General features: G+C 41.2%; 1 protein-coding gene across 9 annotated transcripts in view; it reads left to right on the top strand.

Annotated features, from left to right (window-relative positions):
* CTNND2 (catenin delta 2) overlaps nucleotides 1–27,605 on the top strand; it is a 444,220-nt gene that overhangs the window by 108,860 nt on the left and 307,755 nt on the right. For all 9 annotated transcript variants that reach the window (XM_083188240.1, XM_083188245.1, XM_083188239.1 and 6 more), the window contains exon 3: nucleotides 12,232–12,344. In XM_083188240.1, the coding sequence (XP_083044366.1) occupies nucleotides 12,232–12,344 (113 nt within the window). The remainder of the gene's footprint in view (nucleotides 1–12,231; nucleotides 12,345–27,605) is intronic.

Raw genomic sequence — 27,605 nt, 5'->3', positions numbered from 1 at the left:
TTCTCAGTAGAGGGTTCAAAAGTCGGATTCTTTTGCAATCTTAATCCCCTTAGTATAAGATTGTTCTCAAGATATTTATTTAGGGTGGTAATCTCCCACCATTGTTTCGTTTCTTGAGTGTAGTATTTCTCTAATCGTTGAAATTGGGAGCAGAATCCTTCCTCCTGTGAGGAGGTCTCAATTGCGATTGGTTGAGGGTCTCTTGAAAAAAAATTTTTCAAGTCCCCCGATCTGGTGGTGTGTGTGATGTGTGATGTCATAGCTGCAGTTTACTCTTAAAGATAGGACATTATGACTCGCCATAATAGCGAGACTTAAGCCGAGTCCGTGTGAGGACACCCCGCTCCAGACCGCAATCACTATACTAATATTGTACCAATGATCCATTGATCATCTCAGGTTAAATATAATCAAGAGTGCCCCAAGAAAAAGAGAGTCTTTTCTCCTCCCACGTCTATACTCCTAATTACTCTCTAGGGTGCACCTCCACTCCCTGTTTAGAGAGCGCTGTTCTCTCCTTTGAATATCATAGCTATTGTGGACTTAACAGACTGTAGTAGAACTTTCTTTTACCACATTACCTGTGCACTGGTCCATCTCCCCTGTTCCCCTTCTCCCTGACCTCAGATTTTTTAAACCAAGCCTGTAACTTCACAGGTAGGAGCTGATTGGCCGGTGATAAAAACCAGACAGTTTATCACTTCACCGAGCTTAATAAATCTGCCCCTAAGACTTTACACAGATTTCTACTTTACACTATGTTTATGGAAACATACAGGGCTGCCATCAGAAATTGTGAGTCCTGAGACTGACAAAAAAGGCAGGGCCCCCCACACACACCTATGGCTGCACAAAATATTTTAGTCCTATATTTTGGCCGTAGCCCGCTAGTCAGTCCTTGTGGATGGCGCCATTAATTTGATTTTTAACAACAAAAAAAAATTGACATCAGGGGGGGCAAGAGGTGGTATGGCATACCTGTAACATTTTTTAAAGGTACGCCGTGCCACTTACTTGCACCACTGGTTACAGCCTTGCTGAGCCTGCACTATCCAGCCCTGGGCCCCTTCTGCCAATCTCTCACTGCTGTTTTAAAAGTAGCTTCCACCCTTGGCCTTCTTCTCAGCGTTGCAGCCTCACACTGCTGACTGCACCTTAGGCTGGCTGCTCCTCTGCTATCTTCACTGTAGCAGTGTGATATTATTACATCAAGTCATGCTGTAGGGCATGGGGAAGGGGTGTTGCCACATATTAATACCAATTCACATTATACCACACACTGTGCCAAGTAGAGCCCCTTAGACACACTGCACCAGGATTATGCACACCGTAATGGCCATTACACATTGTCACACACAACAATGCCCATTACATTATGCCACACACTGTAGAGCCCATTGCATACTGTCACACATCGCAATGCCCATTACATATTGTCCCTAATTCAGATCTGATCACAGTACAAATTTGTTCTCAAAATGGGCAAAACCATGTGCACTGCAGGAGGGCAGATGTAACATGTATAGAGAGAGTTAGATTTGTGTGAGTTATTTTGTTTCTGTGCAAGGTAAATACTGGATACATTATTTTTACACTGCAATTAAGATTTCAGTTTCAACACACTCAACTGAAATTTAGCTCTCTCTGCACATGTTACTTCTGCCCCACCTGCAGTGCACATGGTTTTACCCATTTTAAGAACAAACTTGTACTGCGATTAGATCTGAATAAGGGCTATTATGTGGAACACCATAATGCGTATTACACCGCACATTGTAATGTCCACTACATATTATGCAGCATAATGTAAAGACCATTACATATTATAGAGCACACCATAATGCCTATTACATATTAAGACACATACTGTACTGCCCTTTACATATTATGCCAAACACTGTAATGACCATTACATAATATTCCACGTAACTACTGCTTACCTACATGCTCGTCGCTAGGAGTTAAATACTTGTTGCCAGGAGTTTCTTGCTCAATGTCAGCATTTACATGCTTGTTGCCAGCGGGTTTCATGCTCCTTGCCACTGGGAGAGAAGGGAGGTTAATTGATCCTTGCCATGGGTTTCATGCTTGCTGTTCGTTGCCATAGGGGGAACATGCACATTGCACTGGGTGCAAGGTGCTCCCATACGAGCTAGAGGTGCGCCTATAAAAAATAAATCATGTAGGAAATTACTTATGTGGTGGGATGTATCATCATGTAGTCAAACCTCCCAAAATACTGTTTTCAGAGGTTTGGCCACTTACCACATATGCATCAAGCCATAAATATGATAGACTCATTGGCTTGGATGCAGTAGGCCTATGGGATTTATTCTGCACCATGCAAATAAAGGATAATAATAATAATAATAATAATAATAATAATAAGTACTTCTTTCGCGTTTCCCTGCTGAGAGAGGTTTAGTCGAATCCCTCCCAGCACCCACTGCAGCGTGTGTGTGTGTGTGACTGGAGGCAAGCACAAATAGGATGCCAGGGCATAAACCCAGAAGTTGTATTAATGACCATTCTTACAATGAAAGCCTTCATGCATATGCCATTAATAAACACCAAGATGCATGCAGTGAGTGGTGGGATTCATTGCAACATGTAATTCTTGATGCACCCCGTCGCTGATGTGAAACATGTAATTACAAGAAGATTACTCTTACTGCTCTTCTAATTTGATGGCATTTTAAAATTAAATGAAAAAAAAAGTTGTTCACAACTTTGGGTGGTAATTATGTGTTTTTATATATATAGTTCATAAGATTTGCTGAAAGATATCACAGTTTAGCTGTGCATAGGATAAGCAAATTGATCTGTCCACATTTGAAATTGTTTTAAATTTACTATAACTACAGTAGTTAACTTTTAAAAGTAAAGCAATGTCAACTTCACTATGCATTCTTCTCTATTTGATCAGAGGCTAAAACTTTCTTCTTCTAAATGCCTCATTAAGTAATCTTTAACAGTGACTAATTAAAGCATACAAAATCTCTGGGCAAAAGTGAATCCACACTTCCAATATATCCCTGATCAATTGCTTAATATAACTTTATTGCAAAATCCTTAATTTGTTGAATGTTCTAAAATAAAGAAAAATAATAAACACTAAAACATCAGCCAAGTTATTTTGACTATCTAAATCCCCACCATGAGCTCACATGGGATGCGGTCATTTGGTCTACTGCATTATGGTCGACAGTCATTAGGTCGAATCCATTAGGTCGACATGCTAAAAGGTCGACATGACTCTAGGTCAACATGGGAAAAGGTCGACATGATTCTAGTTCGAAAGGTCATTAGTTCGACAGGTCATTAGTTCGACAAGGTCATTAGTTCGACATTGTCTATGTCGACATTCACAAGGTCGACATGGAGTTTTTCACTGTTTTTTGAGCCAACATGTGCCGACAGGCGGTATTTCATGCCCTACCATCCACTAGGGCGTGGTGGGAGAATAAAATAGTGTGCCGAGCGTAGCGAGGCACCGTGCCCGACGCATAGCGAGCGCAGCGAGCGATGCGAGGGGATGCAGTGCACTTTAAACTGTGTCCATGTCGACTGTGTTGACATTCAGGTAAAAAAACAGTGAAAAACCCCATGTCGACCTTGTGAATGTCGACATAGACAATGTCGAACTAATGACCTTGTCGAACTAATGACCTGTCGAACTAATGACCTTTCGACCTAGAATCATGTCGACCTTTTCCCATGTCGACCTAGAATCATGTCGACCTTTTAGCATGTTGACCTAATGGATTCGACCTAATGACTTTCTACCATAATGCAATAGACCAAATGATCCCAACCCGCTCACATTGGGGTCTATCCATCATTGCTTAATTGTGTTAATTGCCTGGACGATTCATTATAAAGGTAGCACTGGAGATATTATGGAGATCTCCTGCTTACCTTGCAGTCCTGGTCTGGCCCGCGGTCCACATCCACTAGTATGGCAACCCAAATTCATCAAGATCAGAAAATACAACAGTTTTGGAGCTTGATCACAGAGAATATTGCCGTGGTCAGATGGCATTTGTTCCTGAACCCTCTTCCTTTCCTATGAGGAGGAGTCCTGGTTGCGAAGAGCAATCTGCTCTGATCCCTCCACTCCAGATATATAGACCGGACAATTAACCTAAAAGCTTCACTGATCTGCTAAATTCTCATTGATCTGGATTAATCTATCCAATCCCCATGCAGTATTGCAGTTTAAATAATTGACTAACTTTATTATCATTTTCTACAATGTAAAAATTGGTCAGGCTATACCTCTTACATCAGCCATGTCCAAACTATGGCCCTGCAGCTGTTAGGGAACCCATTGCCATAGTTTTGCTGTTAGGGAATGCTAAAACTATGTGCAGTGCATTCTGGGAAGTGTAGTTTCACAACAGCTGGAGTGCCAATGTTTGGACATGCCTGTCTTACATAGGCCCTTATTCAGCTCTGATTGCAGTACAAATTTTGTTTCAAAATGGGAAAAACCATATGCACTGCAGGTGGGGCAGATGCAACATGTACAAGAAAAATTTCCCAGCTTCACTGGGTTCCCAAATCTGCTGCCTAGTTTCTTGTCCAAGGAGCACCACTCCTCTCTATACACTGGATGAAAAAAATGGATAGTAACCCGGCACTGATTTAAATCGTGAATAATAGTTTATAGGTAGGTATCCTCTCTGTTTTCACAGGTTTTTCTGGGACTTCAGAGGGTTTCAATTGGACCACACTGACCTGAGTGTAGGTCCCTATATGCACATAGCGTTTTCTTTATCCAATCTATCCCACTTTATCAATAAATCCGCATACATGGCAGTGAATGACATGACTGACCTGGGAACTGGTCCCTAAGTTCGCATAAAGGTTTCTTTAAGATGAGTGTATCTTCACACAAATCACAACACCAACAAGTGGAACACACCATTCACATATAGGAAACCTACTGACCTGTATTTTTCTTGCAGATGTAACATGTGCAGAGAGAGTTAGATTTGAGTGAGGTGTGTTAAAACTGAAATCTAAATTGCAGTGTAAAAATAATGCAGCAAGTATTTACCCTACAGAAATAAAATAATGCTGCCAATCTAACTCTCTCTATACATGTCACATCTGCCCCACCTGCAGTGCACATTGTTTTGCCCATTTTGAGAACAAATGTGTACTGCGATCAGATCTGAATAAGGGCCATAGTGTAATACACATATTGGTACTTATGTATTATCTGGACTCCCATGTTTAATGCACCTCATTTTTTCATACCCCTACTATCCAACTACGCACGGAGTTGATTTTATATAGTGTGGCGAGCGCAGCGAGCCACCGTGCCCGAAGCGTGGCGAGCGGACGCGGTCTCATAAGAAAAACGGGAGTCCAGATATTACATAAGTATCCACATATTTAATGTGAAGAGTAATAGTCTGTAGGGATCAATTAACATTATTCAAAGTTGGATATTCGCAGTAGGTTCGTTTTAAATTATTTTAAATACTGTAAACAAATTGCAATCCAAGCTGTTTTCTAAACACCTTATTTTACCAAAAATATTTTACAGAAAATAGCCTCCTCTACTGTATAAATCATTTTCATCTAAGAGAATATCACAATAGATGGCTAAAATTGTTAGGAATTTACATTTGTCAATTGTTCCAGTATATTGCCTTTTATATAAACGCTTTCTTTAATCAAATACTATATTAGTTGCTGTTCATGCTTTCAGTCTGTTAACCAATCTTAAATCTATTTTTTTTATTGTTAAATTGAAATATATTTTATATTTATTGTGACTGCTATTTACATGAAACAGGATGAGGACATGCAATAATGAAAGAAGATTTGAAAATGGTTAATTGAAGTAAAATTTAACTGAAATCACTTTAATCATGTTAAATAGGGACTGTCAAGATCACCAAACAGTACTGAAGGTGCCCACACATGCTGCACTTGATGCATTTTGAACCAGATTAAATTGCATCTAGTTCAAATCGCTAAAACAGTGTGCAATTTGTTGCTGTGAACATGGTGCGATTTGTACTATATGTGTTGTGTTTTTAATTAAAAATGGCAAAATACATGGGCAATTATTGCACCATCTATGGGCACCTTTAAGCATGGCATCCCTTATCTAGGAGCAAGCACAGGCTTTCTAGAGAGGGGCTTAATTGTCATTTTTTATGTCTAATATTACCATCCTCATGCATTTCACTTTCATACACATTTGCCCAAACCCTTATCATTTTCCATTTTTGATATATAACTACAAACCTTTACAACTTTAAAAACCAGGCCAAAAATAAGTTCAATCCCAGACAAAAAAATACCAACCAAATCCTAAAATTTGATTAATTTTTATGGAAGCTTCTTTCAAGGTTTGCAATACAGGCAAAATCAAGCAATTGGGAGATTGGGTGGTGTTTGTGGGGGGTTTCTGGGCAACAGGAAACCCCCATTAATAATGCTCCTGTTATCACTATTATGAAATTGTGATACAGTAAGGAAAATGTGCTAAGAGTACTCAAAATAATGTTTATATTTTGAGAAATAGAAATTGTCAGTTTCAATAGAAATTAAGTAATTAATAGTTGGTGGCTAATGATACTGGTGATTCAGCCTCTTTGCAAATCAATAAAACTGTAATGAGTAGCAAGCAATCTGTGCCTGTAGACATCAGTGACAATGCCTTTGAAGTTGAAGTGACATTTGGTAATTACTATGTATAATGCACATGTGGTTTTGTGCCAAGTGGTGCTAATAGTGAGGAAGAAGAACCTGGGAATATCAATATAAGATTGTTCAATGGCTTTTAAAGCTTTGTCACAATTATTCAAGCAAGCTGTAAGAAGATTTACATCCAAGACACAAATAAGACATACATTATTTAAATAGCTAGCTACCATTGCAAACCCTAAATAACCAATAATAGTGTCAAGACAACATATGCAATGACAGAATCACCTTTATGATGGAAATTATTTAATTAAGCCCTCAGTGAAGCCAATCCAGATGTCATTTAAAAAATGGAAAGAGAAATGACAGTTCTCTAGACATTTGTCTCTCCGATATTAGAAATGGATGTTGAAGGAGAAAAATGATGACTGAGGTGCATAACTTGTAATTACTAATTAGTCACCAATTAGTGGTATTTCCAAGTTCCATGTACACATAAAAACCAATCACAACAAGTATAGCAACTATTAATGAAAACTCTTTGTTTAAAATAAAGACACATTTTGTACTGTAATGGTTTCCTTTGCTATTCGACTTAAAATTTGATTGCTATGCAATCTTTGCTAACTCTGTACTTTTTACATATAATTCATGCTGTCTACATTCGATATGCACTATATAGGCATTGCTGCACTGTCTATTCGATTTCCACTTTTCGATTTCAGCTGAACAGGAGCGCGCTTTGGCATCGAATCAGGATACAAAGCTTAAAGACATGTTCTATCTACATTCGATGTCAATGCAATCCTGATTCGATTTTGACTATATAGTCAAAATCGAATGACAAATTGTACCGTGTGTACACAGCATAACAAAATAACACAACAGGTGGGTTTGAAACTACTCATATGCTTTATACCACATGGGACTGAAATATGTATATTTATATTTTAACCTATTTCCAAACTACCTAATAATTTTACTATATTTATTTACAGTTTCTAATATAGCGCAGCAGATGCGCTGTATAGAATTACAATTAGAATTACTTTAGAAGCTAAGAGATTGATTGCAGGTTAAGTGGTCATTGCAATTTACAAGCCATTGGGTGATGCAATCTATACAATTGCACCACTCCATCCCTATGCTGGAGAAAGTAGTTACCATCAACATGAACATGCATTTATAAAGCTCTATCTTCAGAGCAGGAGATGTGGCTGTAAGGGGTGGTCCTCAGCATATAAAACATCTCTGAATATCCTGCAACACACATGAAGCAACATGCCTATGCTACACATCGCACACACCAACACCCCATTGCTGCCAAGTAACAATATGAGATGCGCCTGAGATGCCTGCCTACAACCCAAAAGTGTCCCCAGTTGCATGTGTATTCTACTGATGACTACAGGAGCCATATGCAGATGTAACTGCCTGCACTCTGATTCAAACAAAAAAAACATAACATTGAAATAAAACTAGAGTGACACTAATATAGCTCTGGGCCTGGAGGAATCTACACCGATATTGCATGGGTCCGGTTGATAGGTCAACAGTCAATATGTCGACCATTATTGGTGGATGGACAAATGGTCGATATGCACTAGATTGATATTGACAAAAGGTTGACACAAGCAAAAGGTTGACATGTCAATGGTTAATACATGAAAGATCAACATGTGTTTTTCTAAATTTGGACTTTTTCATGCTTTAAGATCCACGTGGACTTTAAGATCCACATGATTTTGCTTGCCTGAAGCATGGTGAGCAAAATGAGCCAAGCGTGGATACATGTTACACTAATTGGGGGCCCATGTCGGCAGATGTCAACATTGACACAAAACATGAAAAACTCGTGTTGACCATTTCATGTGTCAAACATTGGCATATGGACCTTTTCCTTGTGTTGACCTTTTGTTTGTGTCGACTCTTGTTTTGTCAGCCTTGTGCCTGTCAACCCTTCATGATCAATCTACTGACTGTCGATCTAGACACTGTTGACCATTTAAGGAGAAAATTTTGAATCACCACCAGGTGATAAAAGGCGCTGGGGAGATGGGGTGTGTTGTGTGGCTGCTCACACGTAGGGGGGGTTCAGTCCCCTGAGGTGGGTACACAAGGAAGAAAAAGTAGTGTAGAGCACCAGAGGGATTGAATTTCCCTGAACTCAAATAAATAAAAATTTGATCAATTGGGTATCACAAAATAAAAATACATTTAATTATCAATTGAAACATATTCAAGGTAAATATACATGATAAAAAATTAGTTATTGCACTTATATGAGATGGCATTCAGTAAACCACTTGTCAGAGAAGTTCTCTGACAAGTGGTTTACTGAATGCCATCTCATATAAGTGCAATAACTAATTTTTTATCATGTATATTTACCTTGAATATGTTTCAATTGATAATTAAATGTATTTTTATTTTGTGATACCCAATTGATCAAATTTTTATTTATTTAAGTTCAGGGAAATTCAATCCCTCTGGCGCTCTACACTACTTTTTCTTCCACTGTTGACCATTTAAACCACACCAGTATTACCTGTAGCAAATGCTGTTATACCCCCCCTAATCCTTCTACATTAATGAAGTGATTGTTTAGATCAAATGAGTATAACCAGTGAAATCAAATTCAATGGGGGAAATTTCCTAAAGGCAATTTGTAAAAAAATAGGTGTATTTGTATCCAGAAATACACTTATTTTTGACATTTACTATCACGAAAATACGGCAATTCGTATTTGTATTGATAGCACATCAATACGAATACGAATTGCCGTATTTTCGGGATAGTAAATGTCAAAAATAAGTGTATTTCTGGATACAAATACACCTATTTTTTACAAATTTCCTTTAGTAAATTCCCCCAATGTATGTCAAATTCTCTAGGTGTTTAAAATGGGTGCAGTGTACGCAGTACACATGGGCCCCTGAGTCCCAGGGGGGCCCATACCTCACACGCTCCACCCATTATTTTAATACTTACCCTCCTGAGTCCGGTGACAGCAGCAGCAATGATGTGAAAACTGCTGGTAAATTTGCCATTGCACCATTTTTCTGTAAATCTGCACATGCGCAGTAGGGCGAGAGTGCACTAATACCAGTGCACTAATTCCAGTCCAGTGTCTTTGTGTAAGAATAAATGTATAAATAAATAGCTCTTTACTATATAAGAAGGAAATAGCAACTTAAACTAATTCTCTAACTAATGTAGATCTATAGTTTTTTTTATACTTGTTTAGTTTCACGGCGGCAGCTCTATGCCAACGTGGATAGTAGGGGTATGAACTATCTATGTTGGCATACAGTAAATTTAGTTTATTTTCGTGTTTGGTGAGCGCCGTACCCGGAAGTTCAAACTAAACAAGTTTGGTTTTTTTCTTCCCTGTGTTCTGTTTAACCCATGCATTGCTGGAAAGAGAAAAAAACTGTGTTTTTGTCTGGAGTACTAAAAACCTATTTGATTATGCAAACTGGCATTTAACTTATTTAAAAACTCCAAAATGGGTGTATTTATTCTGCATCTGCTATAAACATGGTGTCATTTTTCCAAACTTTTGTAAATCTGCTAGCTTCACGTCAAAAGACAGAGGAGCAGATGTTACAATTAGTGACCCAAACAATGGGCACAACAGATCCTGAAGAAAATGTGGACTTCAGACGATCTAGAGGCATATTTATTAATATGTGAAATTCTGCAGAATCGTGTAGCTTCACATGATTTGTATCTCTGAGGTAGTGCTGCAATAAACTTATCTGTGTGGCTTTGTAGGACAAAAAACATAGAATGGCTGAGGGGCAATTGCACTCAACTCTAAGCAATGGACTCTTGGATACCATTACTTGCTGTTGTCTATCATTTAAGAAAACTGCCTAATAGTGCTGTCACTGAGGGGGGTATTTAATGTCTGTCAAGCTTGTTATTTTTGGCGAGCTTTGTTGTTTTCTCGACGAGAGGTTGGTATTTTATGAGGTCGCCTATTCATTGTCTAGTTTTCTCGTCTTGTCGAGCAGAGCTTGCCTGATTTGGTTTTCGGTTTCCTCGACTGTCGAGTTGAACGTTTCTCGAATTTTGGGTAAAATCTGTCAAGATAATTCCTGCAGCCTATTCAATGTCAAAGAGTACACCTGACCTTGACTGTTTGAAATCATTCTTCCCTCAAATGTAACGACAATTCTTTCTGTCATATGCTTTATTCCATTATTCCCTTGTCAGCAGCAGTTTTCAGCTTGTATTATTATGCATTTGTTTAAATTATTCCATATGCCATATAAGAATTATTCACTTTTTTCTGCTCACATTTCATGTTCACTGTGCTGGATTTTGCCCATTGAAAGTCTTCTGTATACATGTCTATTTGTGTCTACTCCTGGTTTGATCAAACGCCTATGTTTAGGTCCACTGTATCTATGCTGGGGCAGAATTACCCAGGATTCAATGTTTGTTGTTGCCATCTTTTTGTTTACTTCTCCCAAAAATGCACTCTGTTTACCTCAGAGCTCTCACTCCTGTACTGAGACTTCAGGAAGATACCGGTTTTTATAGGAGAATTTTTGTTTTTAACAAGATATCTACTTTATTATAATTGACTATAAAAATGGAGCCTATCTATGACACAGTTGCCACTTTCCTCTTTGAACTTCTTGTGATCAGACATCGTCATCAACAATAGGGGAGAACTCGACTTGTCAAGCTACATTTTCCTGTCAAGCAAAATGAGAAAAACAAATGCTCGACAATTCGGACTGTTACTGGTGGGATTGAAATTACAGTTTGAATAGGCGAGAACTCGACTTGTCGAGTTAAATATTCATGTCGAGCCAAACGAGAAAAACAAATGCTCAACAATTCGGACTGTTACTGGTGGGATTGTATACCCCCAAAGGTTGTATGTGCGCACTAAAGGCAACATAGGTAGTGGAGGGGTCTGCAGAGTTCCCTGTTTGCACTCCGATAGAGCTACATAGAAATGATGTTGCTATTGTGAATTTTATGTGAGAGATACATATTTATCTACAAGTATTTTACAGTTTTAATTAATCTCAATATTTTGGAGCAATTCATTATTTTAATAAGCCCATGAATTTAAGTGAGAATTCATAAAAGCACACACTACAGTTTGCAGTCGCAATTTTGAAAAGTTTTGCAAAACCGCAATTGAGTCTGAATGGGGCCCTAAATCAGGAGGTCATTTTATATTCACTTAATGTTACATTACAGTAGGCTTATCCTAGGAAAATGCATACATTATGCATCAATTGATATAACAAAAAGTCGGATTTTCTGAAATGCTTGACACATTTTCGTTAAAGTAAGCACTGTAAAAGGCATGGTTTGTTGGCATCTCAAAAAAATAAACCAGAACATTGTATAAATCATTTCTAACAAATATACAAAAAGAAATAATAACTGTAGAACACAAATGTCTTTGTGGCTTTCAAAATGTCAAATTGTTGTTTCTGTACTAGTCCGTTAAGTGCTGATTTTTCTAGTAATTCCATTACATATGTAAATATATTAATATATTTTATATATTGAATGTTTTTATTTTTTAGGAGCTGCAATTTGAAAGACTAACACGAGAACTCGAGGCTGAACGTCAGATTGTTGCTAGCCAACTAGAAAGATGCAAACTGGGGTCAGAGACTGGCAGCATGAGTAGTATTAGGTAGGTGCTATTTATTTACATTACATTTCAAAAGCTGTTTAAACATCACTGCTGTGCATTTGCTTCACCCCTATGTTGAGACTTTTAGAAATTTGGGGATAGTTACATTTCCAATATTAGTTTTTGTGCCATATGTATCAAGTAAAAAGTGATAAAGTGGAAAGTGACAAACAGCTGGGTTTGAAAAATGGCAGGTACAGGCTTGATAACGGGACTTTTTGAAGCTTGATAAGGGCTAGATTCTCTAAGCTTCAAAAGTGATAAAATGGAGAGTGATAAACAGCCAGCCAATCAGCTCCTACCTGCCATGTCACAGACTGTGTTTGAAAAATGTCAGGAAGGAGCTGAATGGCTGGCTGTTTATCACTCTTTATTTTATCACTTTTGAAGCTTAGAGAATCTGGCCCTCTGTCCCTAAATCATTTCTGGGCCGTGCTCACGAGTCATACCTATTTTGCAGTCCTTTGTTTTCTATATATATATATATATATATATATATATATATATATATATATATATATATATATATATATATATATACACAGTATAAAACACAATGGAATATGCTGCGCTAAATAAGAAACTGTTAATATATAAAAACATGATATACTGTATGTAATTCAATAAAAAAAATAAGCGGCACTCACGGCTTTGGTGTAAAAAACTTTGTGATATTGGTCACATTGAAAACCCGACGTTTTTAGCCTCTTAATCATACCTGAAATAGATTGAATGAAGTGCATTCATACAGAGGTGGGTCCCAGCATCTCTCATCTGTGCGACGTCAGTGGGGAGCTTCCGGTGTCAGCATCCCCATCGCTTCCAGGATCATGTTAGGGGAGAACGTGCATACACACTGTTTGACAGCAGCCCCCTGCATGCGACTTAAGGGAAGAACCATGGCAACAGGACACCAGAAGTGGCTCACTCAAGGAAGCCATAGCAACTGCCAAACAGTGTGCATGCATGTTCTCCCGTAGCATGACCCCGGAAGCGATCAGGATGCTGACACCAGAAGTGCCTCATGGACGCCGCACAGACAGGAGATGCCGGTCCTGACCATGTATGAATGCACTTCTTTCAACCTATTTAAGGTACGATTATTGCTATGTTGCTGTTCACACCTTGAAAAGACATCAGGTTTTTAATGTGACCAATATAACACGTTTTTTTTACACCAAAGCCGTGAGTGCAGCCTATTTCTTTATCGGATTGCGGGCAGTGATGCCAATGTAGGCATACTGAGAATCGGCATCCTGACCGCCGGGATGCTGACAGCATGAAATTATACTTACCTATCCTCTCGGAATGGCCGGAAGGGTCCCGAAAATCGGATCCCCTTCCCAGCCCCCCAGAAGGGTGGGCAAGCCTCCCACATTTAGCAGGGGCCCCACATCAGTCCCAGCGACCCCTCCCTCAAATTGTGTAATTTAGTACCACAGTGCACACACAAGGAAACCCCCTCATTATAAATCCTGCGTTTGCCGCTGCATACACTATGCTATTATAAAACCTGTAAACTACATGAATTCCAATATTTAGAAGAACAAAGAAAGATGTAACTGCTGCGAAGTCTATTCTAATGTCATTATTTTCCAGTAATAGATGACATCCATAAAAAATCAATTAGACTGAGAGCAGTAAAAAACAATGTATCATTATATCAGCACATAAATCACACTTACTGTTGGCACCAGTGATGTTTAAATCAGTTCCTCATTTCTCTTGTGTCAAAGTATTGAAGCAAAGGTTGACACCCATGGGTAAAAAGTCTCATCTGCAATCGATCTGATTCTTTCCTACTCTCCACAGACTATAGTGCCACAATGCAATTTGCAGGCTAAGTTTGTATACAGAACAAATGCCAAAGTTCATAAACCATGTCTGTACTCACAATGAAGAGGACTAGAATTGCCAGTTTATAATCTCACCAATGTATTTCATTGCTATAAGGTAGCAATTATTTTTAACCGGCGTACTAACAAACCATTGCTACACTGTACAGTCAGTAGATTGCAAATAACCAGTTCTGTAACTAGGATGGTGCAGAATGTGCCACTGAGCACACTGTTGCAGGGTAGGGGTCAATGTTGGTGAAATTTTTTAGGGGCTTAAAGTGGTCATGCAGAGGTGGGGAAACTCATTTCTCTATGCCACCTAATTGCCCCCCCCCCCCCCCCCCCCCACACACACACACACACACACATACACACACACACACACACCCATTAGGCAGAGACAGGTCCAGTGGTAGATTTATGCATAACGGTCATATGCAATTATAATCCCAGAAGTAACAATTTACAGTATTCGTCTGTATTGTTTAACATTAGTTGCTTAGTGCATATGTCCTGAATCATTGCATACTATTTATTTATTAACAGTTTGTAATACAGCGAAATAGGGATAAAATAAACTGGGTAGCTACAGACAGTCAAATGGTAGAAGGGCCCTGCTTGCAAGCTTAAAATCTATACTACGAAGTTAGTGTAACCTAGCGTCAGTATTATTAGTGGTGTCAAGAGGAGGTGGGAGCGGGTACTTCTTACCCGGGCTTGTGTCTGCTGAAGGGTCCCGGATCCCGCTTCCCCCCTCCCCCATTGCAGGGAGCTGGGCAGTGGGGAGAGAGATGGCAGCCTCTGCAGCCTCTCTCCCCAGCTCAGTACACGTTACATACTCAGTGCTGTGTGCTGAGCTAGGGGGAGAGACAGCTGCAGCAGCAGCCTGTCATCGCTCTCCCTCTTGTTTATTTGTTTTCATGCCCTCCATTTTACTGGTGCCCGGCCACCTTTTGTCGGCACCCCTGGGTATTAATAGTGGCACATATATATGTTGCTCAGGTATTTTTATTGCAAAAATGTAGATTTTTTTTGAGTAGATATTTAAACTCACAATTTAATATTCATGTAATCCTTCTCCACTTTTCTTTAAAAATGATCCGTCAAATATGTTGATGTCTGGAAAATGCCAGATGGGCCAGGCCAGCCTAAAAGCCTCGAAACCTGATAGACTGAAACAGGGTTTGCATGAGCAGCTTCGCCTCATGGCATACAGAGACACAGGTCGTGCCGTGAGGCCAAGACCCCTGAGCTCACCCCTTTGTCTTGTGTCCCACTAAAATGCCAGGGCTGTTCGGCCATTCCTGTTACTAAAAGTATAGAAATACAGGTACTTATGTAGTATCTGGGCTGCCGATTTTGTGATTGTATGCCTTACCTTATGGCATACAATCAGATGCGATGCGATTCGATGCGATTTTGCATAGGATTCAATGTTAAGAAGGTCCTGTTCATTTCCCCACTATCCAAGTGGGCATAGAGTTGATTTTATATAGCGTGGCGAGCGCAGCGAGCCACCGAGCCCGAAGCGTGGCGTGCGAAGCGCGCCCCGCGAGGGGACGCATATTTCTTAAAAAGTATTCTGTGTCCCCTCGCGGGGCTCGCTACGCTCACCACGCTTCGGGCTCGGTGGCTCGCTACGCTCGCCACAGGTTTATATCCAACTCCATGCCCACTTGGATAGTGGGGAAAGGAAAAGGACTCCTTTTTCCCATTGAATTCTATGTTAAAATGGACTCAGACCATTTTAACATTGAATCCTATGGAAAAATCTTGACCATCGCATCGCATACGATTTGGTCACATGCAATGCGATGCGATGCGATCCGATTTCTAAATCGGACGCCCAGATACTACATAAGTACCGAAATACATTATACTCATAATTGATATTTGTACTAGCAGACATCTAAGTCACAGATGCATAGCATACCACTTAGAGGAATCTCATGAACAAAGAAGAAAACACCATTCAAATACTACTGTATATGTTAGCCCATAATGCTTAGAGTCTCTGTCCATCTAAAATAAACATTCTTATGGTGGTCTTTGTTAGACAGTATGTATAGACAGCAAGTGCATGTTAGAAACTCCTCAGGCCTCATACAAGATATCTGTTAGTCATGCAGAAATCATTTAAAGAATGTTAATGTACTAGCTACAGTAGGTACACACTTGCAGTGACGTGCGGTGAGGTCAGTGGTTGGTGAGGCACTGACAGTAGCATGACTTGGTACAGCGAGCGGAGAGTCCTGCAATCATCAAGGGTGCCATAGCAGCTGCATCCCCTGCACTTGTGGTAGTTATGCCACTGCGCTCACAGTCATACCATTATACGCAGTACGCAACAGTAATACACCTTATACACAGAATGCCACACTGTACTGGTTTCTATTCCTGTGTAGTGTGTAATTTGTGAGTGAGCAGTAAGAGCAGGTGTAGGGAGTATTGAAAGTGAGTGTAGAGAGTAGTAAGAGCAGGTGTACGGAGTAGTGAGGGCAAGTGTGGGGAGCAGTAAGAGTAGTTGTAGGGACTAGTCGGACTGGTTGAAGGAGTGGAGACAAATGTAGGGAATAGGGAGAGTGAGTGAGTGTAGGGAGCAGTGTAGGTGTAGGTGTATGAAACAGTAAGTGTATGGAACAGTAAGGGGGATTGGTGTGGAGCACAGATTATTGATACCCTTCCGCACCCCTACGTTCCTCACCAGACCACTGCTTTACTGCCACGGTCCTCTATGGCTTCAGCCTTTTCCTGGAGAAAGTCATCCGCTTTGCAGCCAGCGGTTGGGTTGAGGAGTACGGAGAGATGCCCACTCTGCAGCTGAAGAGAGGTGTGCAGAGGTCCGTTCTGGTGAAGGGAGAGGATCTGTAGCAGGCATCTAAGGATTGGGGTGTAGAGGTTAGCCCGCTCTGCAGTGGGTGCGTGGGTAGAAGGGGGATCTGCTGCCAGGTATGTGTATGAATGGGGGGGGGGGGGGGTTGCGGAGATTCATCCGTCATGCACCCGCCAAGGGAGGGGGAGGTGAATCCCCACGGTGTCGGCTTCCTGAACATGAGTATCCCAGGGATGGTTAGGGATAGGTAATAGGAGAGGGAGGGTGGAGGATAGAATTAGGCTGTATAGGACAGGTAAGGAGGGGTTAGGGTTAGTCACTAATAAGGGAAGGCCAGGTGGTGTGATTAGGAACAAAGCGGGTGTTAGGGTTAAACTGCTTGGGGGGGTTTTGTTAGGCTTAGGCTGCAGGTAGGGTTGGGGTTAGGAGGGTGGGGAGGTGTCAGGATTGTGCGCCTCTGGATGCCTCTGTCAGTTTTCTGACCACTGGCACCCCAAGCTCCAGGATCTCATACCCAAACCATATAAATACTTCACATATTACAAGCCCTTTTTCACTTATTACAAGCCCTGTGGATGCTGCCTGTTATTAAACCTCACACAGTATATGTGTGTGTGTGTGTGTGTATAATTAAATATATATATATATATATATATACATACACACACACACACACACACACACACCACTATTGCCACAGTACCAGCAGTACCCACAGTTCCCTCCTGCAAGACTGACTGACACACACACACCACCATTACCAGAACACACGCACACAAACATACCAGCATTACCACAGTTAGAGACAAAAACACACACCAGCGTTACCACAGTTACAGACTCACACACACACACACACACACACACACACACACACACACACACAAATTCACACACACACACACACACCAGTAAGCTCCACCAGTTAGTCACTGTATGTCACCAACACACCGCGCAGTCATCTCCTACACATCTCAGCGAAACCGGGGGAAAGCATAGTCATATAGGGTTGGCCACATCCCCTGTAGAAAAAAGTAGCTCTAAAAAATGCTGCAGGCCAGGCGCTGTGAAAGCCCACTGCCCGACCAGCAAAGAGGGTGCAGCGGGTCTTTAGTGGATGGCAGGGACATCTCTACATGCACCCACTGGGTAGGGAAAAGGGGGTGCGGATGTCTGTGCCCTGTGCAGCTGTCAGCCATGGAGGGGGGCTGGGGTGAGGAGGTCCGTGCACCTGCCACTTGGGGAGAGGGGATGAAGATGCGGAGATCCGTTCGGCAGGCATCACAACAAACACCCGCTGGTGGGTCCCGTTGGGAGGTGGGGAGGGGTGCCGCGGGCTCGCCGCTGACAGGCAGGTACATAATCTGCAGACACCAATCACAGATCTGCCTCAGTGACAGGGGTGTGCTTTCATATAGACAGAAAGCATGTCCCTGTCACTGGGGCACTTCTATAGTGCCGCTTATGCAGGTTTTTCTAATGATCTTTTGCAGCTTGCTGCTTTGTTCTGCCCACCGCCCGCCCCTTGATTCTGTCCTTCAACATTGTCAGCTGGAGGCACTGCTCTTTGTGCCTCCATAACCATTAAAATGATCTGGTAAAAATTATTAGACTAATATAAAGCATATACTTATGTATTTTTTTAAGTTCATCATTAAAGACAGGGGAGGCACTACCTCCCCTGCCTCCCCTGACTGCACGTCCCTGCACACTTGTCTAATCCATGGTAAATCCGACATCTGACCAATGGTCTGACAATTGGACAGATCCTGGTCACATCCTGGGTCTCCAGTGTTTTAAATATCCTTAAAAAACAGGAGACTTGACCGGCGACCAATCAAACAAAATCCAAATGTGTAAGCTGCAGGCAACCAATCTCTGGTCTCAGCAGCAGGAGGGACTCTGGCACCATCCAAGATGTTTGGAACAATCTCCCTGCAGAGTTTTTTGAGTGAACCTACAGTAGAAGAAGTAATACAGTTTTAAAGGCAAAGGGTAGTCACACCAAATATTGATTTGATTAAGATGTCTCTACTGCTCATTCACTTAGCATTTTTCATATTAAAACCAAGTAACAAAGTCACATTGTTTCCTTATTATGGTGTTTGGTTTAAACATAACCTGATCCTCTTTACTATTTCAGCATACTTCGCATTAAATAAATACCACATATTTGTCTGGATAGGTGTTTTCATTAATGAACAAGATGTGCCAAACACAGTGCTCTCATCTCTTCAGAATACCGTATTACCATTATGACATGACCATTATCAACAGTTAATTTGTCACTGTGGGTACAGCTGAATATTTTGTTTGAACATGAACATGGACATTTTCCACGTTCGCCCTACATGCTGGGCTGCATATGTTCTTTCTGATTAACGTAGTCACTACCAAAGAGGGATGGCATATTTAAATTAGAGTCCATGCGCAAAGAGAAATGTATGGATATATATATCCATACAAATATAAAGGTTGAGTATCCCTTATCCAAATGGGATGCAGTTTAAATCCCGCGGTCTAAATCCCGGCGGCCGAAATCCCGACCGCCGAAATCCCTGCACTTTGTCCCTCTGTGGGTGTCCACGACACCCATAGAGGCAGAATAAATTAGTGTGCCGAGCGTAGCGAGGCGCCGGGCCTGCTGCGTTGGGAGCGCAGCCATCTTATTGGTGAGTGTCGGCTGAATTTGAAATGTGCCTGTCTTTCTGTGTGTCTGTCTGTGTGTATATAGATATATATGGTAAAGATATTTGGAACTCGGCGACGCGTATTTTAAGTTTATAAATAATGAGACTTTCGGTATTTCATGCAATGAGGGGGAGGGGTACAACAAGTACACATAAAAACACGGTGTTAAAGGAAAAAATTATGAATAAATATTTTGTAAAAAGTCACAATAAACGTATAAGAACAAATTTCATATATGGGATAAAAAGGTATAAAAGAGAACACTTAGCTTTTAGGTAGGGAGTGAGGTAGGTCTCAGAAGCTGCCTGACATGTTTCGTCACATATGACTTCCCCTGAGGGAGTCATATGTGACTAAATATGTCGGGCAGCTTGTGAAACATGTCGGGCAGCTACCTCACTCCCTACCTAAAAGTAGTTCTCTTTTATACCTTTTTATCCCATATATGGCATTTTTTCTGACATATCCCATATATGGCACGTTTATTGTGACTTTTTAAAAAATATTTATTCATCATTTTTTCCTCTCAAACCATGTTTATATGTGTACTTGTTGTACTTCTCCCCTTCATTGTATGAAATTAATTCTCTTATCTGTTTTTATACATTAATACCCATAGTCTCATTATTTATAAACTTAAAACACACGTCGCTGAGTTCCAAATATCTTTAACCATTCATTATACAGTGCTTAGACGGCCCATCACCATTTACTAATTGGACTCGTGCTGACGCCCCAAAATCTAGTGGGTGTTACTTTTATTTTGACTTTTATTTTATTATTTATTTATTATTTTACCTACCCACTGTCCCACTGTTTTATCTATCTTGGTGCTGAATCTCAATTCTTCTTGTGTGTGTGTGTAAATATATATATATATATATATATATATATATATATATATATATATATATATATAGTATCCAAAGGTCCGGCACTCCCAAAGATGCTGGTAGCTTCGACTGGTGCCTGCACAATTGTAGTAACAGGGTCCGTGGAAGGTGCGGCACTCAGTGCAAAATAAGAAATAAATGTACCAACTACAGTGGTTTAAGACAACGTTTCAGTTGTATTTATCACAACTTTTTTCAAGTCATACCAATGACTTGAAAAAAGTTGTGATAAATACAACTGAAACGTTGTCTTAAACCACTGTAGTTGGTACATTTATTTCTTATACTGCGCTGAGTGCCGCACCTTCCACGGACCCTATATATATATATATATATATATATATATATATATATATACAATATATACACTTAACATCGGCACTCACCTTTCCTAGTTTTGGGGTGCCCTATGGCTTGTCTCCACTATTTATTATCAGTTAATTTAGTGTGTGCAGAGCCCATCCTATGTCTATATATATATATATATATATATATATATATATATATATATATATATATATATATATATATATAGTTACATAGTAGGTAAGGCTGAATAAAGACTTGCGTCCATCTACCGTGTCTCCCCGATTTTAAGCCCTCCCCCGAAAATAAGACCTCCCCCAGATTTGGGCTGCTGCTTCAATATAAGCCCTCCCCCGAAAATAAGACCTCTCCAAATACATAAATTTTCCATTTAGAAAATCTCCCTTGATGTCCCCGTCCACCAGCCCTAACTCCCCTCACCTGCATGGTGTCGGTATGGTGTACAGTGGCTTCTACTGAAGCCACTTCTCCCTTGCTCGCGGTCCCAGTCATACTTTGCGAGCCGCGCATGACGTCATCGCGCAGATCACGCGGCTGCAGAACGGAGTTCTGTGGCACAGTTCTGTGCTGTGTGTCCTGTTACCCGGATTCAGTAAGTTTATTTGATTAGCACTGGGGCATGTTAATTAAGGAACACTGGGGGCATGTTAAGGAGCTCTGGGGGCATGTTAAATAAGGAGCTCTGGGGGCATGTTACAGTAATTAAGGAACACTGGGGGCATGTTAAGGAGCTCTGGGGGCATGTTAAATAAGGAGCTCTGGGGGCATGTTACATTAATTAAGGAACACTGGGGGCATGTTAAGGATTAAGGATTTCTGGCACCTGTTTTAGGACATTTGCTGTCAAGGTCTATTAAAATAAGCCCTACCCCGAAAATAAGACCCATGGATGTTTTTCTCCAGCAAATGTTTGTCCAACTTTGCCTTGAACGCATTTAATGAGCCACCCGTTACCACCTCTCTGGGAAGAGAGTTCCAGAGTTTGACTGTGCTGACCGTAATGAAATTCTTTCTACTAGCTGAATGAAATCTTTTTTCTTCTAATCTATACTCATGCCCTCGTGTCCTAGATTCCTTTCTAGTAGAAAAGAGGGTGTGTGACAATTCCTTATATTGGCGCTTGATATACTTGTACATGTTGAGCATGTCCCCCCTTAAACGTCTCTTTTCTAATGTAAATAGTCCCAAATTGCTTAATCTCTCCCCGTAGCTTAAAATTTCCATTCCCCTAATAAGCTTTGTTGCTCGCCTTTGGACTTTTTCTAATTCTATGATGTCCTTTTTATAGTGTGGGGCCCAGAACTGCACTCCGTACTCGAGGTGAGGTCTCACCAATGCTTTATACAGTGGCATAATTACCCTTGAGTCCCTAGTTTCCATTCCCCTCTTAATACATGCCAGAATTTTGTTGGCCTTTTTTGTAGCTACATTACAATGGGCACTACATTCCACTTTGCTGTCTATTTGGACTCCTAGATCCTTTTCAAGTATGGAATTACCCAGTTCCTCTCCGCTAAGGTTGTAACTTGCACACTGGTTGTGTCTCCCAAGGTGCATAACCTTACATTTATCTACATTGAACCTCAATATATATAGTGCTCAAAGTGGAAATTTTAAAGTAGGGGTATGCAAAAACAATGGGTGCAGTTATGCTAAAGGGGGCGTGGCCACACAAAAGGGATATGTCATTGCCATGGGGTTTAACATGCTCTCTGCCATAGGGGTTAACATTCTCTGGCTCGTTGCCATGGGGTTAAACTGCCCATTGCCATAGGGGTTAACATTGCTGTCTGCCTTAGGGGTTAACATTGCTCTCTCCCATAGGGGTTAACATTGCTGTCTGCCATAGGGGTGAACATTGCTGTCTGTCATAGGGGTTAACATTGCTGTCTGCCATAGGAAATAACATTGCTGTCTGCCATAGGGATTAACATTGCTTTCTGCTATAGGGGTTAACCTGACCTCTGGCTCCTGGTCTTGGCTGCCCCAGCGCTGATATTTACTGTTAATCACTGCACTGAAGCAGCAGTACAGGAGTGAGTAGTGTTCCCGAGCTGCTGCTGCTTGATAATTAGTAGATGCCAGCACTGAGGCAGCTTCACGCAGGAGCGGAAGGGCTGCGTGAAGCTGCTGAGAGCTGCTGCTGCTAGACCCCGTCCTCCGCCCTGGGTGCTCCCCCTCCCTGCCAGTACCTCATGTGCTGCCTCCCTCCCCTCAGTGTTAGTGACAGTCAGGCGCTGCACCATCACTTACCTACAGAATCTAACATACAGGCGCAGCAATCCAGTGTCAGCAGAAGGATACTGAGCCACCCGGCCGCATACCTCCCAACTTTCTTGATAGCAGAATAGGGACACTCACGCGAGCGACCGAAAAGGGGGCATGGCCTATGCAAATGAGGGTGCGATTTATGCAAATTAAGCCAAGCCGCCCCCATTTGAACAGACACAGCGTCTATTCGGTCAGATTGGGGGGAATTTCCAACTGCCCCCGCAGTGGGACACTGACGGCCGCGGGAGGGACGCAGGAACATCCCTAAAAATCTGGACATTCCCGCATTTTGCGGGACAGTTGGGAGGTATGCGGCCAGGGACCCAGCGGCGGCCTGAAGGAGTGTGAAGAGCCACTTCACTGAAGGGGCGACGGAGACCACAGCGGCAGAAAAAATGGGTGGGGCCGGTCAAATGGGAGTGTGAGCAGTAGTAGCTTGCTGCCACGACACAGGTGACGTCAGATAGGTGTTGAAACGTTGCAGTTTGTTTGCCACATGTTTTACTGAAGAAATTTGAATTTACTGGGCTGGAGTGCTGCTTCTTTTGTTGGACCTTATATGGCACAGCTTCTGTGTATTGCGGGCACCCGCCATTGGAGTGTACAAAGTGGAGTGCCGGACCCCCTCGGTCGATATATATATATATATAAGCACTTACCTCCCCTCTTCGACCGACCCGACAGCTGTTTCGACTGGATGTGACCAGTCTTCTTCAGAATCCAGTCAAAACAGCTGTCGGGTTTTCCGTACATTGACGATGTTTCATCTGTAAATATACTTTCTGGTTTTGCCATTTATCCTGTCTGCTGGTGGTTTCTTCTCCACCCAGGTGGGGAGGTAAGTGCTTCATTTGGATTTTATATGGACCCTGATCCTTGTTTTAAGAACTACCTATGTGCCCTCCTGTACATCCATGTCTATATTTATATCTATATTTGGTACTTGTGTAGTTTCACGGCGCCTTGCGGGGCTCGCTTCGCTCGCCCACGCTGCGGGCTCGGTGGCTCGCTACGCTTGCCACGCTATTTAAAATCAACTTCATGCCAACATGGATAGTGGAGGTATGAACTATCCATGTTGGCATGGAGTTAAGTTACTTTTTTTAACATAGTTTGTGGCGAGCGTAGAACCCAGAAGTAGTATGGCGCCATGCTGGCGCCGTGAAACTACACAAGTACCCTATATTTATATCTATATATCAATCTATCTATATCTATATATATAATAGCATTTGCAGTGATTTAATTAGAATCTTTTTATTCTAAATGCTAAATGTGGTCTATGTTTCCAATTATCCTCTTTAACTTGATTACCTAAATAGTATGACAGACACATGGGAATACTTAGCTATATAATTTGCCAAAAAGGTGTGCTAAATTTAAAATGATTAATGCAATCATAAGGGAATAATATTCATGATAGGTTGGTGCCGGGAACAGATCTGATAATAAATAGAAATAATTAGTATGCATTAAGCAAGATGATTATTAAAGTTACATTAGTGTCAACTTTAGTTAAAACGGCAATACAGTATAGCTTTCTCGAATAGCAAGTTTGTTCAATACCCAGGACGAACAAAATGTTCCAGGTGGTCTACTTTACTTAGTACAATGGTTCCAGCAGTATCTTCTGTGTCTTGTGGTTATCTAATGATGATTTCTGACAGATGCTGTTGTGCTTTTGCCAGTTAGTATTGCCAGTTAGTACCATGGCTGTCATCAGAAATTGTGGCTCTCCCCATCCCCTTATTACTAACTGAGACTTTTCTAAAGTTTTACATATAACATAAAAACCCAACCTAAGAGTTTGTTTTCTTATTTTTTTATTATATCAGCGTACTGTTATAGTTCTATATATGATTTAAATAACCCTATTATTTTTCAGTCACTACTTTATGTAGCCTATAAAGAGATTTACTCATTTTAGGCCAGATATACTAAGCTTCATAAAGTAATAAAGTGGAGAGTAATAAAGCCACTTTATGTGACTGATGTAGGGTTACCTGCAAAACTAGACATATTTTATGACTGAAAAAGACATTCAGTAAACTACAGTAAACAGAATGAAGAATCAACTCATATGCCAATCCTCCACCCCTCAAAAAGAAAACAAATAGGTGTCAGTGCAATGGTCAAAATCCAAGAATAGGCAGTTCTCTATTTCTTGTGAACACCATGATTATAATCCACTAGTTGTACTATACCTGCCCCTGGCCAATAAATTAATATTGTTTTCACAAATGATGGTCATTAGTTTGCAGTTGTGTGAATACCTGTACTCAGCATATATTAGGACACCCCCATCATGTATCTGGAGAGGAATACAGTAGGGCAGAAATTTAGGAAGCGAAGATTTGAAACTGAAAGTGGCCTCCCATGCTGCTGCAGAACAAGATCATTTTTAAGGTACCTGGTACATAAGGGCAGAGTTGATCGGTAGGATGGTGGAGGTAAGGGTACTGTTGTAAAGGGAGAAAGTATGGCCAGGGAGGAAAGAGACGTGCATAGAGGCAGGTCAAGTGAGCAGGCAAACATAAGATTGAGGGTGTCAAGGTTATGCTTGGTGACAGTAACTTTTGTATGGGGGAAAAGTGCCACTGTGCAAAAGTGGAAGCAAGGAAGAGGTAAGCAACTATCGACCAGTGAGCCTTAGATCAGTAGTAGGGAAATTGATGGTAACACTCTTAAAACAGGGTTGTATTATATTTCGAAACCAGCAACTTATAGGATCCAAAACAGCATGGGTTTACTGGGGGATGATAATGTCAAACAAATCTTATTGACTTCCTGGGTGACTAAAGTAATAGATCAAGGTGGGTCTGTTGATGTATCTTATCTAGATTTTAGTAAGGCTTTTGACACTGTCCCACATCGCAGACAGTTAAATAAACTTTAAAGCTTGGGATTGGATTCTAAGATGGTTGAATTGATAAGATCTTGGTTGCAGGACAGAAAACAGAGAGTTGTAGTAAACAAAGTACAGTCAAAGGAGTGAAAGGTTACAAGTGGAGTACCCCAGGGATCTGCACTTGGACCAGTGCTTTTTAATATCTTTATTGGTGATATTGAAAATGGAATTGAGGATAAAATGTGCCTTTTTGCAGATGACACAAAGGTATGCAACAGGGTAGACACGCCAGGAGGGGTAAAACAAATGGGTACTTATGTAGAATCTGGGCGCCCGATTTTAAAATCGAGTCGGAAAAATTGCATCGAATCGCATGCGATCTGATGTGATTTTCCATAGGATTCAATGTTAACAAGGTCCTGTTCATTTCCCCACTATCCAAGTGGGCATAGACTTGATTTTATAAAGCGTGGCGAGCGCAGCGAGCCACCGTGCCCGAAGCGTGGCGAGCGCAGCGCGCCTCGCGAGGGGCCGCGGATTACGTAAAATGTTTTCGGCATCCCCTCGCGGGGCTCGCTGCGCTCGCCACGCTTCGGGCTCGGTGGCTCGCTGCGCTCGCCACACTTTAAAAAATCAAGTCTATGCCCACTTGGATAGTGGGGAAATGAACAGGACCTTGTTAACATTGAATACTATGCAAAATTGCATCGCATGTGATTTGAGGCGATTTTGACGAAAATCGCGTCAAATCACATCTGATTGTATGCCTTAAGGTAAGACATACAATCAGAAAATTGGCAGCCCAGATACTACATAAGTACCAACAAATGATTAATGATCTAGGTAGATAAGAGGAATGGTCAAGAGCATGGCAACTACAGTTTACTGCCAAAAAAATGCAAAATCAGAAATCTCAGAAATCCAAAGACTAAATATAGTATAAATGGCACTAAAATGGAAACTACTGAGGAAGAGAGGGATCTAGGTGTCACTTTTTCAGGGGATATAAAGGCGGGTAGGCAATGTAACAAGACAATGAAGAAGGCAAGTCTGATGCTTGGTTGCATAGGGAGAGGTAACAGCAGTAGAAAGAAAGAAGTAATAATGCCACTGTATAGGTCATTGGTACGACCTCATCTAGAGTACTGCTAATTCATCCCCATTTGCTGAGCTATTATCAGAGGACGGCACATGCACAGGTCTGAAGTGCACATGCACAGGCCCTCCGTGCGATCACAGCCAGATGGGCTCAGCCTTGGGAAGTAAGGGCTGCTGATATCAGCAGAAGCCCCCATCTCCTAGAATTACTCAGAGCTTGAGCACGGGGAAAACCAGTCAATGGTGTGTGATTGCGGATAGTTCTCACCTGTGTGCATGGCTGCGAACATATTTGCAACTGTGCACAGGAGTGGGGTAGGGGGGCATGAATCTGACATGGCGGCATTTACTTGATCGCTAGGCTTCCAACATTCACAGCCCAGTGATGAGGTCTGATGTAGGCCCATAGTCTGAAGGGACATATCCTTTTCAAATATAATATTCTAAACTCTATGGTGTGCC

This window comes from Crinia signifera, chromosome 5 (genome assembly GCF_055691185.1).
Source record: "Crinia signifera chromosome 5, ASM5569118v1, whole genome shotgun sequence".
In the NCBI taxonomy this organism is placed as follows: domain Eukaryota; kingdom Metazoa; phylum Chordata; class Amphibia; order Anura; family Myobatrachidae; genus Crinia; species Crinia signifera.
This window is presented reverse-complemented; position numbering and strand designations above follow the sequence as displayed.